Here is a 16,762-nt window from a genome sequence, read left to right on the forward strand (position 1 = left end):
GTGCCTCTAAGTCTGTAGTGCTATAATTTTTCTCCGCACCTCTTGTTTGTCTGCTGGCAAATGCAATTGGTTGATTCTTTCCTCTTTTATCTTCCTGCATCAGTACAGCCCCTAATCCTTTAACTGATGCGTCTGTACAAATAAGAAATGATTTCGTGTAATCTGGATATGCTAAACAAGGTGCATTCGTTAGTTTAATTTTTAGATTGTTAAATGCCCTTTTTGTTCTTCTTCCCATTGGAATACAGCATCTTTTTTGAGTAGTTGGAATAGAGGGAAGGCTATATGAGAGAACTGTGGTACGAATGACCTATAGTACCCAGCCAGACCTAAAAATTGTCTAACTTCGTCAGTCGTAGTGGGTTCAGGAAAATCTCTCACTGCCTGTATTTTGTCATCAGTGGTGTGAATACCATCAGAACTTAATTTGTGGCCTAAGAAATTTATTTCCTTAAAGCAAAATTTGCATTTAGAAAGTTTAATTTTTAATCCAGCATCACTAAGCTTTTGTAAGAGTAAGTCTAATTTCCTGAGATGATCCTTTATATTCTTCGTTGCGATAATAATATCGTCAAGATAAACAAATATTCCTTGTCCTAAAATTCCGGACAATACGTAATTCATAAGACGCTGGAACGTACCGGGGGCTGTCCTCAGTCCCATTGGCATTCTTGTATATTGATAATGGCCTCTGTTTGTTGAAAAGGCAGTGTATTTACGTGACTCCTGAGATACCGGAATCTGATAGTATCCGTTTAGGAGATCGATGGTCGAGAATATATTATTCTCAGGACCAATATTCTGTAGAACATCACTTAGCAATGGCATGGGAAATCTGTCAGGGATTGTGTGATTATTTAGTTTACGGTAATCTACTACCGCACGCATTTCTCCATTTCTCTTGGGCACAAAGAAAAGGGGAGCGTTCCACGGAGAAACTGAAGGCTCAATAATTCCAAGCTTTAACATTTCATCGACATACTGATTTGCAAGTGTACGTTGGGAGTGTGGTATGCGATAAGCTGGTACGAAAATTGGTGGTGTTTCTGGGTGCACATTAATCATGTGATTAATCAAGTTAGTACACCCTAATTGTTCTCCGGGCAAGGCTACAGTGTCCCTGTGTGTTTCCAGCAGGGTTAACAAATCATTTTCTTCGTCAAATTCACCTGAGTGAATTAAATTCTCTTTAATTCTTTCTCTATCCGTAGATTTTATCTCACTTGTTACTCCACCAATATTTATTTCCTTCACAGGGGCTAAACATTTTTCAATATTGACTATGCAAGTTCCCTTCTTCAACTGAACTTCCCCATTCATGTGATTAATAATGAATATCTGAGTTAGCCCTTCGTCGTTCGTATGACATAATGCGTTTTCTACTGACAATCCCTTTACTTTACATAATTCTTCTAAGACAAGAACAGTACTATTCCGTAATTTGCTCTTTATGGTAACCTTCATGTATGAATTAGGTGGTATAACCAAATCATTAGTGAGATGGGCTGGAAAAATTGATAAATCAGTACTGTTAGCTGGGTCACTAATTCTGGAGGATGGGGTTGCTGGTGTAAGTGGATCTATACACTCATCTGTTTGTGTATGTTTGTTAAAGCCTTTAATATTACCAATTCTTTTTGGCTCTCTTCTACCAATCGGTGAGGGCTCTGAAAGTATTTCCTCTATAAATTCATTATCAAAGTCTATTCCATTCATTTGTGGGAGTATAGTTATGTTCTCAGTTCTCATGGATCTTAAGCCCAGTAACATATGAGCTTTAATTGCTAAGTTTTCAACGATATAGAACAATGCAGAGAATGGTCTTGTAGTTTCTGTGAAACTGAGATTTAATCTTATCATACCTTTTACTGTAATCTCTTGACCATCTACTGTGTTTAATTCTAAATCAGCTTCATCCAGAAAAGTTACTTTCTTTTTATTTTTAAGAATTCTATTTAGTTCTTCATGTGTTATTAAGTTCACTGGAGAGCCTGTATCTAAAAATAAGGAAACGTTTTGATCCTCACATACAGCTGGTATCAAGATACACTCATTTCCCAACATGCCTCCTATGTGAAGTTTAACCTTGTTCTTCTTTACGTTTGTTCGTTTTTTGTCATGACTTGGTCTTCCCCCGATTTGAACATAGACACAATTTTTTCTACTGTTTTGCAATCACTAGTCCAGTGCCCTTGGTATCTATGATGCCTACAGTAAGGACCAAACCCTTGTGTCTTTTGATTATCCTCTTTTGCCTTGATAAAGCATTCATACCTTGTGTGTCCTGGTTTTGCACAGTAATGACACAGAATGGACCTATCCCTTGACTGTGACCTACGAGGTGATTTCCCATAAAAAGTGTTGTTTATAGCGCGAGACCTGCTCGGGCTGCGCGAAAACTTATGAAACTGCCTGTAGGAAGGCGTGTGGGAACGAGGTCTAGGCGTCTTTGGTTGTTTGGGCTGCCTCATTTCAGGTCGCGATCGATTTTGTTCTCTGTTTGGGGTCGGTGTTGATGTTTTCACAGCTGATACTGTCTCAGGTACCCTGATTCTACCAGAATGTGCATGTGTGTCGACCACACCTGCTTTACTGCACTGCATCTCTACCTCGTTCATTAAGTCTAGTAAGCACATTCCCGGGGTGTACGCAATTGTTTTGGCGATCTTCAGGGTTCTATCAGGTAATTTACACAAGGCACTACATAACCAATGATGTCCACGACGAGGCCTGGGGACATCTTTCCATCATCTGTTATCCACTTAGAATTCTCCAGAGTAGCTAATAGGGTTCTCTTGATTGTGGAGACATCAGCAGTTATTTCACTGAGCACATGGTTTGTAGTGTGCTCCCTTACAAGATCTACAATTTTATGTAATTCTGGAATTATACCTGGCAAGAAGTTCATACCTCCAGAAAATTTCTTCAGAAATTCAGTTTCAAATTCATCATATGTCCTAGCACGATGTAGCTTATCGGAGCGCAATAAATTGCTTGCTGGACATCTTTCCTGGCTTATGCAAGATGAAAAAATAGCAATTTTCTCTTGTTCATCTAGTATGTGGCGCTTGATGAACATTTGTTCGCACTGACTGATTAATGAAATGACATCAATGCGATCCTTGTCTGTGCCAGAGAATTTTGGGGCAGTCTTATCCTCGTGATACACAAAAACGTGAGGTGTGGTTTTTAGATCAGCAGTATTTGTTTCTTGATTCATATTTAATGATTGCCCTGTTAATTCAACTTGTACGAGTTTATCGTTATGTGAGGGAATGGTAGAATATGTATGACCGGACCGGTGAACCCTGTTAAGTATATTGGCATACGTATTTAAGGCAGCTGCGAAGTCGATACTCTCAACGTCTGAAGGGGTTTCCCACTCATCATCCGAAACTCCCGTATTTGTTTCCTTATCTATAACGTGTGGTGTGGGTTGTACAATGGGTGGGCTGTCTCTTAATTGTGAGTCTGATGTTGTGGCAATTTGTGTGTCATCTGGTATTAACGTGGGTGGTTGCGAAAATATTCCTGTCATTAAGATATGATGTTATGAAATACGCCTCTTGTTTATTTATGTCCTAGCAAACTAGATGATTAAATAAGTTGAATATAGCTAATTTTAGCACTGAGAAGAAATGAGCAAGTATAATTTTACCCACTTGATACAGATCGTAGAGGTGTGTCGATACAAAAGTCGATCTCGGAAGAAAATACAGGTTTGATTGAAGATCTCTTGATAATTCTAGTGGTGTGTTGATGGACGATATTACTCAGGAAACTCCATGGCCTGGTATTTGTAGTGGTTAACGGCTGTCCCAGGCAAACCTCAACATAGAACGTCGAATTTCCAACTTAACTGTGAAAATAAGTGAATATGAGTAGGAGCTATGTGAATAATGAGTAATGAGTAGTGGGTGAGAAGTGCCTGGTGTCAGTCACACGTTGCTTGGCATGGCAGACTCGCGTTGTGATGTCATCTCAGCACATGGTGACGTCGGCTTCCCACACTGGTAGCTGTGGTGAGTGAATGAGTAGCGATGAGTAACTTGAGTGAAGACGAGTGAGTAAGATGAGTTGTAAATCGTGTCTCACTCTTCGTTTGTTTGTTCCCTTTATTCTATGTGGAAGTTTTCTCTGTCCTTTTCTCTAGTGATTTATTCGTTGTGGGATGAAGACTGCCGCTACTTGTAGGTGCGTGTAGAAGATTATACAGACGACGTAGAGTTGTTAATTGTAGTTGATTGTAGATGGCTGTAGTTGATTGTAGATGGCTGTAGACTTTGTAGAACTGAAGCTAACCTTGTAGTCTCGGTTGCTTTTGTAGAAATTTGCTTTTAATTCGGAGACGATGTCCGCAGATTTGCTGGTTTGTCGTTAAGCTACTTGCAAGGCGTCGAGTGATCTCTTGACCTCTGCATCAGCGTAATGATCTGGGAGACGGAGGGGCAGGAGCTGATATTGTTGGTTGTTGTCAATCTTGATATTTTGTAGGAATTTAATGTTGATTCGTAGACGAGGTTCGTATACGTTCGCTGCTACCAAATGTCATAAAGACTTTGTAGTTACTTGTAGAGAAGTATACTTTAGACTTGTGGTCGAGCGGCTTTTATATCTTGTAGTAGTTTCCCCACCAGATGTCATGTAGTGACAGGAGAGGTAAAGAATAGTATGGGACTATTTTTATTTGTCTTGGAAATATTAAACAGGTATAATAGTATAAGTCCTGGGTAGCTACCTCCCTGTCTCGCTATCTCTCTCTCTCTCTCTGTTCTAAGGCTAATCTCCGTCTCGACCTCTCTCCAGGGTCGCTTGTCTCCTTCTAAACTCTCTTTCCTAAAATCTGGTGTAGTAGGGTGTGTGTGTCACGTATGTTCCTCATGGCAACAGAACTTTCTCACGAGAGGACTGCTGACAGCTAACTGCATCATCTCCTTACTGGCCGCTGTCGTCAGCTTTCCTCCGTGTAAGCGTTTAGCGCTGCTCGCTTCTCGCAAACACAACACCTTCTCATCATTTGACTTCCTGCTTCTATCTGTCTCTCTATCTATCTCTCTATCTATCTATTTATTATGTAGTCCTATAATTGAACCTTAGTTATGGGATCGGAATGTGCCTACTTGTTCGCGTGTCAAAGACATCTTCCAGTCCCACCAACTCCCACAGCCACCACAAGCACCCACAACCGCCACAAACACCCACAACCAAAACAAACTACCACAACCACCACAAATTACCACAACCGCAACAAATCCACAGCCACCACAAACACCCACAACTACCACAAACACCCACAGCCACCACAAACTACCACAGCCACCACAAACTACCACAGCCACCACAAACTACCACAGCCACCATAAACACCCACAACCAACACAAACTCCCACAACCACCACAAACTACCACAACCACAACAAACACCCACAGCCAGCACAAACTACCACAGCCACCACAAACTACCACCACCACCACAAACTACCACCACCACCACAAACTACCACAACCACCACAAGCTCCCACAACCACCACAAACTCCCACAACCACCACAAACACCCACAACCACCACAAACTACCACAACCACCACAAACACTCACAACCCCCACAAACACACACAACCACCACAAACACCCACAACCACAACAAACTCCCACAACCACCACAAACTCCCACAACCACCACAAACTACCACAACCACCACAAACTACCACAACCACCACAAACTACCACAACCACCACAAACTACCACAACCACCACAAACTACCACAACCACCACAAACTACCACAGTCATCACGAACTTCACAACCACCACAGACCCCCACAACCACCACAGACTACCACAACCACCAAAGACTACCACAACCACCACAGACTACCACAACCAAAACAAACTCCTACAATCACCACAAACTCACACAACCACCACAAACTCCCACAACCACCACAAACTCCCACAACCACCAGAGACTCCCACAACCACCAGAGACTCCCACAACCACCAGAGACTCCCACAACCACCAGAGACTCCCACAACCACCACAAACTCCCACAACAACCACAGACTACCACAACCACCACAAACTCCCACAACCACCACAGTCTACCACGACCACCACAGACTACCACGACCACCACAGACTACCACAACCACCACAGACTACCACAACCACCACAAACTCCCACAACCACCACAAACTCCCACAACCACCACAAACTCCCACAACCACCACAAACTCCCACATCCACCACAAACTCCCACAACCACCACAAACTCCCACAACCACCACAAACTACCACATCCACCACAAACTACCACAACCACCACAAACTACCACAACCACCACAAACTACCACAACCACCACAAACTCCCACAACCACCACAAACTCCTACAAACTCCCACAACCACCACAAACTCCCACATCCACCACAAACTACCACATTCACCACAAACTACCACAACCACCACAAACTACCACAACCATCACAAGCTCCCACAACCACAACAAACTCTCACAACCACCACAACCGACCACAACCATTACAAACTCCTACAACCACCACAAACTCCCATAACCACCACAAACTCCCACAACCACCACAAACTCCCACAACCACCACAAACTCCCACAACCACCACAAACTACCACAAACTCCCTCAACCACCACAAACTCTCACAACCACCACAGACTACCACAAACTCCCACAACCACCACAAACTACCACAACCACCACAAACTACCACATCCACCACAAAAACATCGACAACCACCACAAACTCCGACAACCACAGCAAACTACCACATTCACCACAAACTACCACAACCATCACAAACTACCACAAACTACCACAACCATCACAAGCTCCCACAACCACAACAAACTCCCACAACCACCACAACCTACCACAACCATTACAAACTCCTATAACCACCACAAATTCCGACAACCACCACAAACTACCACATCCACCACAAACTCCGAGAACCACTACAAACTCCGACAACCACTACAAACTCCGACAACCACCACAAACTCCGACAACCACCACAGACTACCACATCCAACACAAACTACCACAACCACCACAAACTACCACATCCACCACAAACTACCACATCCACCACAAACTACCACATCAACCACAAACTATCACATCCACCACAAACTACCACAACCACCACAGACTACCACATCCACCACAAACTACAACAACCACCACAGAGCCCACCATCCCGACCCCAGGCGAAAAGTAGGCTGCCAGAATAGACCTATTTATATCTCAGTTACCTCTGACAGGCAATTCCCTCAGTAATGAAGGTCTGTATTTCTACGCAATTACCCTCCTAGTTCTAACCTCGCTTGCTTAATTAAAGACCTTTTTAAGGTAATTTGTTCTCTAATCTAATCACCATTCACAGACATGTCTCACGGGTACAGAGCCAGACAATAATATCGTTATACTTTTTTGTCGAACAGTTACAGTATGAAGCTTATATAACATTCTGGAAAGTTAATTCGGTTTCAGATATTACTAGATTTTGAAAGTAGCTGCTCACTTCAGCTTATCCTACGTCTCCTTCACACCTCCACCTCATTCACGTACACTTTCCTTGACAGTTCTTCATTCTCATCCTCTCCACATGGTCGAGCCATCTCAGAGTCTTTCCCTTAATACTTTCAGTCAATCCACAACAATCACATCCACATCAATCACGACCAAACCAGTCACATCCACACCAGCCACATCCACACCAGTCACATCCACACCAGCCACATCCACACCAGTCACATCCACACCAATCACATCCACACCAGCCACATCCACACCAGTCACATCCACACCAATCACATCCACCCCAATCACATCCATGCCAACGCCACAGCGCCCCTTCACTTTCTCATTTATCTGTCCTTCTCTCCACGTAAGTGCATATACTCCTTTAGGATAATTCATTTCCGTTGCTTTCTTTTTGACAAGTATTCCTCCAACAAGGTCCAAGCTTGATTTCCATCAGCTCAAAGATCACTTCTCCAGCATCTCCAGTGAAGACTATGAGACATAGGTTTTTGAAACACCGCCTCTTTTAAATACTTTCCATATTATAGTTCATCTGGAAAAAGTATTTGGCCAGTGTCAGTCAAACGTATACAGTAGGTTTTGCGGTATACTTGAAAGCACGAGATTGAAAATTAGACATCCAGAAAAAAAAAAAAAAATGATTCTCGCCATTGTCTGACTCATGATGGATAAGCAACAAACATCCTGTCGCTTACACGTCCAGTCCCCTTTAGGCTGTAGTAGACAATTTATTTAGCTAAGGTAGAGATGCTGAGGGCGCTCCTTTGGCACCTAAAGTATGACCCTGAAGTCTTTCCTACATACCGGTACGCATTTACACATTTGCAAATCACACCGTGGTACTGAGTTATGTTTGAACTGTGATTTATTTACGTCGACGGTGTGATAAATATGCTGCGTGGAGTAAATATCAGATCTGTCAGGGAGAAATTGCATAAAAATAGTACGTAGGTAGACCTGTTCCCCCCCTACACACACACACACACACACACACACACACTCTCTGCGAGGCCCTATGTGTATTTAAGTGAGGAAGGGGAAGAGGGTGGTTTTGTGACTGTGTGTGTGTGTGTGTGTGTGTGTGCGTGTGTGCGTGCGTGCGTGCGTGGGGGTTGTGACCAAAAATTCCTGGACATATCCTGGTCCCGACCGCCTTTCACGGGATCCGGCTTCAGACTGTACAAGAACACAATTAAGTATCGCCGCATTGGTTCCTTCAACGACCATTACGAAAAAATAAATGGTGAATCCATCCATCCATCATCCAGTCCTACTGTACATTGCCCCATGAGGAGCGTAGGAGTCCGGGGCTAAGCAGTTGGTTCCGACCAGCCTCACTCATCCCTGAGTGGCATTACATGAACAGTCAACCCCAACCATCCCTTGGATATGAACCTTCACCGGCTCAATCCGATTGAAGCGCAATAATTACTCACTAAACCACCAGGCGCCATAATTTGGTTATATGGTTACCATCCAGCATAGTAAATGGTTTCCTGGTGTACAGGAAACCATTTGGCTTGTCACTCAGTGTAGAGTCACCCACAGGCAGAAGGAAAAGGAAAGAATGAAGGAAAGAAAGACAGAAGAGGAAGTGTAAAGTTACCCACAGGCAGAAGGACAAGGAAAGAATGAAGTTAAGGAAGACAGAAGAGGATGGAATGAAAGAAGGATGGAGGAGAGGAAATGGGAGACACCCGGCAGCAGCACTACATCGAGTGAGTGGATGGTGAGCGCCCCCACCTACCACAAATAAATGGTGAACTGTCCATAAAATTACATGAAAGAATTATGTTCAATTATAGAATATTTGTTTTGTGGGAAGATACAGTAATTTCGGGGTGATTTGGAGCGTCTTCAGGTGTAAATGGAGACTGATTAAATTATAGGTGTGTATTTTTAGCCAGGTGAAGAAAGATAGGGATTGGTGAAGAGGGAGAAGGTAGAGAGCGGAGGGAGGGGGAAGGAGGGTGAGAAGCAGCGGAGTTAGATGGAGAGAGAGAGAGAGAGAGAGAGAGAGAGAGAGAGAGACAGCACAGAAACAGCTATAGAGAAGACAGAGAAGGAGAGTTATAGGCTCGCAAATCTGAATGCCAGAGACAAACTGTTCCAAAAACTGTGCCGAAAACAGTGATTTATACTGGGGGAATACCTTTACGGTGTGGTCTGGGGCAGGGGGAGTGGTCTGGGGAGGGGTGAGTGGTCTGGGGAGAGGGGAGGGGCCAGGGGAGGGGGAGTGGTCTGGGGGAGAGGGGAGTGGTCTGAGGGAGGGAGGGATTGGTCTGGGGACGGGCAGAGTGTTTGGGGGAGGAGGGAAAGGACTGGGAGAAGGGGAGTGGTCTGGAGAGGGGGGAGTGCTCTGTGGAAGAGGGGAGTGGTTGGGAGTGGTCTGGGGGAGGGGGAGAGTGTTTTGGGAAGGAGGGAGAGGACTGGGGGAGGGGGAGTGGTCTGGGGAGGAGAGTGGTCTGGGAAGCGGGAGGATGGGAGTGGTCTGGGGAAAGGGAGGAGTTTGGGAGAGGGGCGGGCGTGGGGGAGGGGAGTGGTCTGGGGGAGAGGGGAGTAGTCTGGGGGAGGGGAGAGTAGTCTGAGGGAGTGAGGAGTGGTCTGGGGAGGGGGAGTGGTCTGAGGGAGGGGGGAGTGGTCTGAGGGAGGGGGGAGTGTCTGAGGGAGGTGGGAGTGGTCTGAGGGAGGAATACACATAGTCGTCCCATGTGTCTAGCGATGGTATTCTCGCTGGTTAAGGAAGCTCCCTGACACGTTTTCCTAAACGATTTATTTTGCATATTACACCTTACTATCCTGTTCTGTGTCGAATAAATCCTTCCAGTATCACTAAATTCTGCATAAGTAACGTACATAAGAATATAAAGCAAGCTTATCCAAAAGAATAAACCGCTTAGGAACAGGTGTTTGAGAGCTTTCTTAACCGACGGCTCAGGGTCCTATTTTGCATTGATGAGGCTTCGTAACTCATGATGATGATGATGATGGTAATGATGATGATGATGATGATGATCCCTTCACCACCAGACGTTCGTGCCAAACAGAATACGCGTCCGTTGGCAGCAAGGACGTCCTCGAACTGAAGTGGTGAATTAAAAGACAAAACAGGCTTTATTTATAGTTGCCTTGTTTTGTTCTAATTTGTGTGTGTGGTAGTAAATCCAATTCTGTTTTCATAATGGAGTTAGTGGAGCGAGTTTTGCATATTTGATGGCGATATTTTATGGTGCGTGAATTAAACTGAATATTTATCCCTGTGTCACACACACACACACACACACACACACTCTCTCTCTCTCTCTCTCTCTCTCTCTCTCTCTCTCTCTCTCTCTCTCGCACACACACACACACACACACACACACACACACACACACTTCATGCAGCAGAGTAGGGGTTTATGTGGGTTCCGTCCAGAACCTGACCGTGATATATTGCACCACTTTCAACCCTCCAACGACTTTGGTTTTGGATTTTCTCTCTCTCTCTCTCTCTCTCTCTCTCTCTCTCTCAGTAAGGGCCAGGAGGGGGGTGAAAGGAGAACTTAAAGCGAGGTTTGAGAGGAGGGATTAGAGAGGAGGAGGGCGAGAGAGAGTAAAGAGGAAAACCTAAAGGTAAAAGTGGACCAAGAGGGAGATTTCGAGGAGGGGGAGGGGGGACCGAAAAGGGGGGGAAGTGGGGCCAAGAGATGGACTTAAACGGGGGCTAAAGGATGACTTACTAGGGAGAGGGAGTCGAGAGGAAGAGCTAAAGAGGGTGAGAGAAGGCAAGAATGTCACCTAAGATTGGTGCTTTATAAGGGCGTGAGAAGGGGACTTAAATGGTGCCAAAAGGGGGACTAGAAGAAGACTTCCGGGAACATCTCAGACGAGGTGAAAAATGGGAATAGAAGGGGAATCACAGACAACTTAAGGGGTGCCAGAAAGGGGGAAGTAAAGGGCTCTAAGAAGGGGACTTACAAGGGGGCATGAAGGAGAACTGAAGTGGATTGCGACGGTGCGTATAAGAAAAATGAAAGATGGTGAGAGAGGGACATGAAGGGGGCGAGGGAGGGCCTGAGAGGGTACTTACAGGGGGTGGTTAAGGGAGGCGGTAATATCTCAGGCCGCCACCAAGCTACGCCCAGCAAACAGTCCTGATATAGTGTTAATGGAGACCAAGGTGGGGAGGGGGGAGTGAGGGGTAGAGGCAAGGAGGGAGATGAGAGAGGGGTGGAGGTAAGGAGGGTGATGAGAGAGGGTGGAGGTAAGGAGGGAGATGAGAGAGGGAAGGATGTAAAGAGGGAGATGAGAGAGGGGTAGAAGATAAGTGGAGGAATGCAGGAAAGAGTGTAAAAATGTAGTGGAGGAGAGAGAAGGGTGGGAGTGAGGAGGCAAGGAGAGAAACGGGAAGGTAAGGAATGGATGAGGAGTTAAGAGAGGATTGGAAAGATGAAAGGTAAAGGCTTGGGGGGGGGGAGTGGAGGAAAAGGGAGAGGCAGGAGGGAAGAGGAGGGAAAATCTTGAGAAGGGAAGGGAGAGGAGAGAAGGGAGGGGAGGGGAGGAGACAGAAGAGAAACGAGTGGAGAGGAAGGGATGGGATAGAAGGGAGGTAGATGACGGGGTGGGAAGAGAGAGGAAAGGGAGAGGACTGGATAGGAGGGTTGGAGACGGGAGAATAGGCAAGTGAATGAGAAGGGAGGAAAGGAAGTGAGAAGGGAATGGAGGGGATTAGAGGGGAGAAGAGGAAGGAAGAAGGGAGGTGAATAATAAGGGAGAAAATGAGGCCAGAAGGAATGGAAGACAGGTAGGAGAAGGCAAGAGGGTTTCGAAAGGGTTGAGAAAGAAATGCGAGAGGGCAAAGGTCGCGAAGAAAGCGAAGTAGAAAAGAGGAGTGGAGAAGAAAAGGAAGAACTAGAGAAACAAGATGTAAAGAGGATGAAATGGAGGGAAGAAAAGTAGAGGAATGGAAAAGACAGAGGAAAAGATTGTTCACGGCGCCGCTGGTGTAGTGGTATCATGCAAGATTCCCATTCTTGCGACCCGGGTTCGAGTCCCGGGCGGCGCACTTTTTAGGGGAGGCCGTGGCAGAATCGTTAGAGAGGCGGCCTGCAGTCCTAATGGACCCAGGTTCGAATCCCGGCAGGGGCAGGGAAGAGTTTAAGGATTTGAATTTCTTAAAAAGCAGACTTTTCTGATCTACCAGATGACCCGCCGACATGTCATAAAAGTACCCCCGCTAATACCAGTACACCAGTCCTTTATGAGACAGCCCTAGCATGTATTCAGTATGGATGGTGGTATGGGTGTTAACAACAAAATGGCGACATGTGGAGATGTAGGAGGACTACTGGGCCCCAAGGAGACTTGGGAATAGGTCTTGAAGCCTTTATCCAGAGTCGGATACGTAAAAAAAAAAAAAAAAAAAAAAAAAAAAAAAAAAAGAAGGGTACGTAACAAGAAATATAGGAGTGTGTAAGACTGAAGAAGAGGGAGAGAAGAGAAGTGGAAGAGAGATGAAAGAACGAGAGATCAATAAGAAATGTGAACGTGAAAAGAAAAGGAAGAGGAAGGGTTTTTGCTAAGTGAATGCAAGAGAGAGAAAGCAAGGTGTGAAGCCCCGTGTTTTGTACAGTAATTTCTAAAGCATATGATAACGATAGATCATGTCTGCCTTTTCTGTATCGTTGCTGACTACGGTCTGTAATGTGGGATGCAGGCTAATCACATCTAACAAGACCAAGTGATCCGTAAATTGCCGTAAAAAATAGAGTCATTCTTACACCTGGCAAGCGTTTACGACTGAAGAGGAAAGATAAATGAAAGGAAGGCAGAACTAGGAAATGAAACGAGGACGTAAAGGGAAGAAAGGAGAGAAAAAGCGGAAGAAGGGGGAGGGGAAGGAATGATTTAAGAACAGGGATAGGATTAGAAGAAAATCAAGACACGAGGAAGTAAGAGAGAGAGAGAGAGAGAGAGAGAGAAACATATGAAACGAATTAGGAAATAAAGAGACAGAAGTACGGGAAAGTGAGGTGGGAAGAATGGAGAGAGAGAGGGGGGGGAGGGGGGAGAGAGGAGATATAAGAATGGGAGAAGGGGAGAATAATGTAAGAGTTTAAGAGTTGAGAAAATGACAAGAGGAATGGAAGAGAGAGGGAAGAACGAAGGAACAAAGAGACTGATGAAACTGAAAGAAGGATGAATTTTGGTTGTGAAATGTAAGAGTGCAAGAGTTAAGATGAGGAGAATGGTAGCAGGCATAGAAAGAAGCGGGAAAGAAGAACGTAAGGAGAGAGGCGGACATGAATGGAGGTAAAGGCGAACGGTAAGTAGGAGGAGAGAGGAAAAATGTTTGAAACTGGGAAGAAAATAAAATGAATAGCAATTAATGGAGATTATGAGTCTGAAGGACGCAGAAGGGAGGGGAAAGTAAGCAAGATGTAAGCTGGGGACGTTGGCTAGATTTTTGGTTATGATAACAGCATATCTACCCATATATATCCTAGGCCAGTACTTATAAGTGGTATCATTATAGCGATATACGAGGTGTGTCAGAAAAGTTCCAGGACTGATGTCAAAGATGATATATTTCAAATCCAAACTACAAACTACGAGTTGTCCCTTCGAAGTAATCCCCTTGGAGTCTAACACACTTTCCCATCCTTCTCTGTCACGCCTCCATACACTCCTGGAAGGATTCTTCCGGGATCCTCCGCAGCTCTGTCGTCACGGCCATCTTGATGTCTTCCACGTCTTCAAAACGGGTCCCCTTGATGACCCCCTTGAGCTTGGGGAAGAGGAAAAAACCACGCGGAGCCAGGTCGGGTGAGTAGGGAGGTTGCTCCAGCACGGCGATGTTCCTCTCGGCCAGGAACTGTCGGATGCTCAGGGCACTGTGAGCAGGCGCCTTGTCATGGTGAAGCAACCATGAGTTGTCCTGCCACAACTCTCGCCTCTTCTCGCACACTGAACGAAGCAAACGCTGCAGGATCTCTTTGTAGGCGTGCTGGTTAATCGTCTGGCCCTGTGGCAAGAACTCGGTGGGGACAATGTCCCTCACAACGAAGAATGCGATCAACATGACTTTGACTTTGGACTTCGACTGTCTTGCTTTCTTCGGCCTTGGCGACATCGGACTCTTCCACTGAAGGCTCTGGCGTTTGGTCTCCGGGTCGTACTTGAAGATCCATGACTCATCACCAGTGATGACTCTCCCTAGCAAGTCTGGTTCGGTTTCAAGAAGCTCGAGGATGTCCTGACACACCTGCATGCGCCGATCCTTCTGGTCATCATTCAGCAGCTTCGGCACCATCTTTGCGCAGACTTTCCACATACCCAAATCTTCAGTGATAAACTTCCAGACTCTGTCCCGGTTCATGCCCAGCTTATTTGCGATCAGTCGAACAGTCAACCTACAATCGCCACACACAATCTGCCTGACACGCTCAACGTTGGACTCAGTCCTGCTCATTAAAGGCCTTCCGCTCCTGGGGTGGTCTTCCATGTCCTCGCATCCCTCTTTGAACCTCTTGTACCACTCAAAAACACGTGAGCATGACATCGTCTCATCTCCGTACACCTGCTGCAGCATTCCCAGTGCTTCAGACGGAGTTTTCCACAACCGGACCAGAAACTTCAGGTTGGTTCGTTGCTCTGTGCTCATCGCTTGACGACCTGAAACAGAAGACATGTATACAAAAGTTTGTGAAAAAAAGATCAATGGCTGCAGAGAGCTGAGATCACAGTCATATACTCCCTGGATATTACGTCACACGGTGACGCAACCCGCTAATCCCTCTCCCACTCATAGCTCACACAGCACACTCAGTCCTGGAACTTTTCTGACACACCTCATATATATATATATATATATATATATATATATATATATATCATCATCATCATCAGCCGTTGAGGTCCACTTCAGGACCGGCCTATCCCTACCGAAGCAGGGACGATACAGCCAATCTATATCTACCTATATATATATATATATATATATATATATATATATATATATATATATATATTGTTACGGAACAGAGAAAGATAATGTACACTTAAGTGAGAATACTAAAAATCACTACTGTCCCGTAAAGTTCCAGGTTCAAAACAAAAGAGTTAGGTAAAATTACAAGTTAAAGTTTAATGCTCAAACTAACAACAATACATTCAGGACTCATAAGGATAATGTAATGGCAAATAAACAGGTTAAATATATGGTTAACTGCAATAGCCTCTATTAACACGAAATTAGCAAGAGTAAATTTATCTAAGTCAGCCCTGATAAAATGAAATACCAGATAATACTCAGTTAATGCAAGATAAATTATTACAGATACAAAATATTATTAAAAATGATGGACATAAAGATCCCTACATGAATTACAAAAACTTCACTAGACCTACAAATTAACCTTATGCTACACAGTACAAGAAAAAATGCAACAACAGTTATACTCAAATTACACACAGCTGCTAGATGTTTGGAGATTTCTTGAGCACTCACAATAATAATATCTGTACAGGGGAGGACAGAGATGTGAACAAAATGAGGAGCAGATCTAAGTGGCAATGATGCAGAGACTGAGCTCATTATATAGGGGCCGGCAGAGCTTGATACAACTTGTAAGAAGGACGCGCAAATGAAGCCATGGGGACAGAGTTGACAATCCTTCTCTGAACTCCAGAAATGACGACTTACTCTACTATAACGGTAGAAGGGGGGAACTGAGGCAGAACACGCTCGTGATCAAACATGCAGCATACTGTGCGTTAAAATTACACAAAGGATGATGAAATCATAGCCTGTGTAACACCTCCCCACAAAGAAAAAAGAAATTTACAAAGGAAATTTCTTATTACTCTAAAACAATCTGTATCTGGCATTACAGAACATGCAAAAGTCTTTCCTAGTGTTACAAAACATGAGATCCCCCTAGCACGTTCAGTCATAGGTACTTGCCAGTATCCCTTTAACAAATCAAACTTACTTATGTACCTAGCCTTTCCGATCTTGTCTATGCAATCTTCCACACGAGGGAGAGGGTAAGTGTCTGTTTTGGTTATCTGATTAACACGTCTGTAGTCGATGCAAAGCCTCTGTGACCCACCTGGCTTAGGGACTAGAGTGACAGGAGAACTCCACTCGCTCTGACAGGGCTCAATCATCTTGTGGTCCAACAGGTAGCCAA

The 16,762-nt window shown here is 44.7% G+C and overlaps 1 protein-coding gene and 1 non-coding gene across 2 annotated transcripts; one reads left to right on the forward strand and one right to left on the reverse strand.

Annotated features, from left to right (window-relative positions):
• Positions 1-12,562: 12,562 nt before the first annotated feature.
• On the forward strand, positions 12,563-12,633 carry TRNAG-CCC (transfer RNA glycine (anticodon CCC)). The gene has a single exon. It is a non-coding gene; the product is annotated as a tRNA-Gly (tRNA).
• Positions 12,634-14,238: 1,605 nt separating this feature from the next.
• LOC145395663 (protein GVQW3-like) lies at positions 14,239-15,231 on the reverse strand. Its single transcript, XM_080269245.1, has one exon. It carries the CDS (start codon positions 15,229-15,231, stop codon positions 14,239-14,241), a length of 993 nt encoding a protein of 330 aa, XP_080125371.1.
• Between the last annotated feature and the right edge of the window lie 1,531 nt (positions 15,232-16,762).

Source organism: Coenobita brevimanus, chromosome 1, assembly GCF_032717465.1.
Source record: "Coenobita brevimanus isolate Jiangsu-jjx chromosome 1, ASM3271746v2, whole genome shotgun sequence".
In the NCBI taxonomy this organism is placed as follows: Eukaryota; Metazoa; Arthropoda; class Malacostraca; order Decapoda; family Coenobitidae; genus Coenobita; species Coenobita brevimanus.

Excerpts from the sequence above, each read along its gene's own strand:
- LOC145395663 (XM_080269245.1), bottom strand. The coding sequence starts at position 15,231 with ATGAGCACAGAGCAACGAACCAACCTGAAGTTTCTGGTCCGGTTGTGG.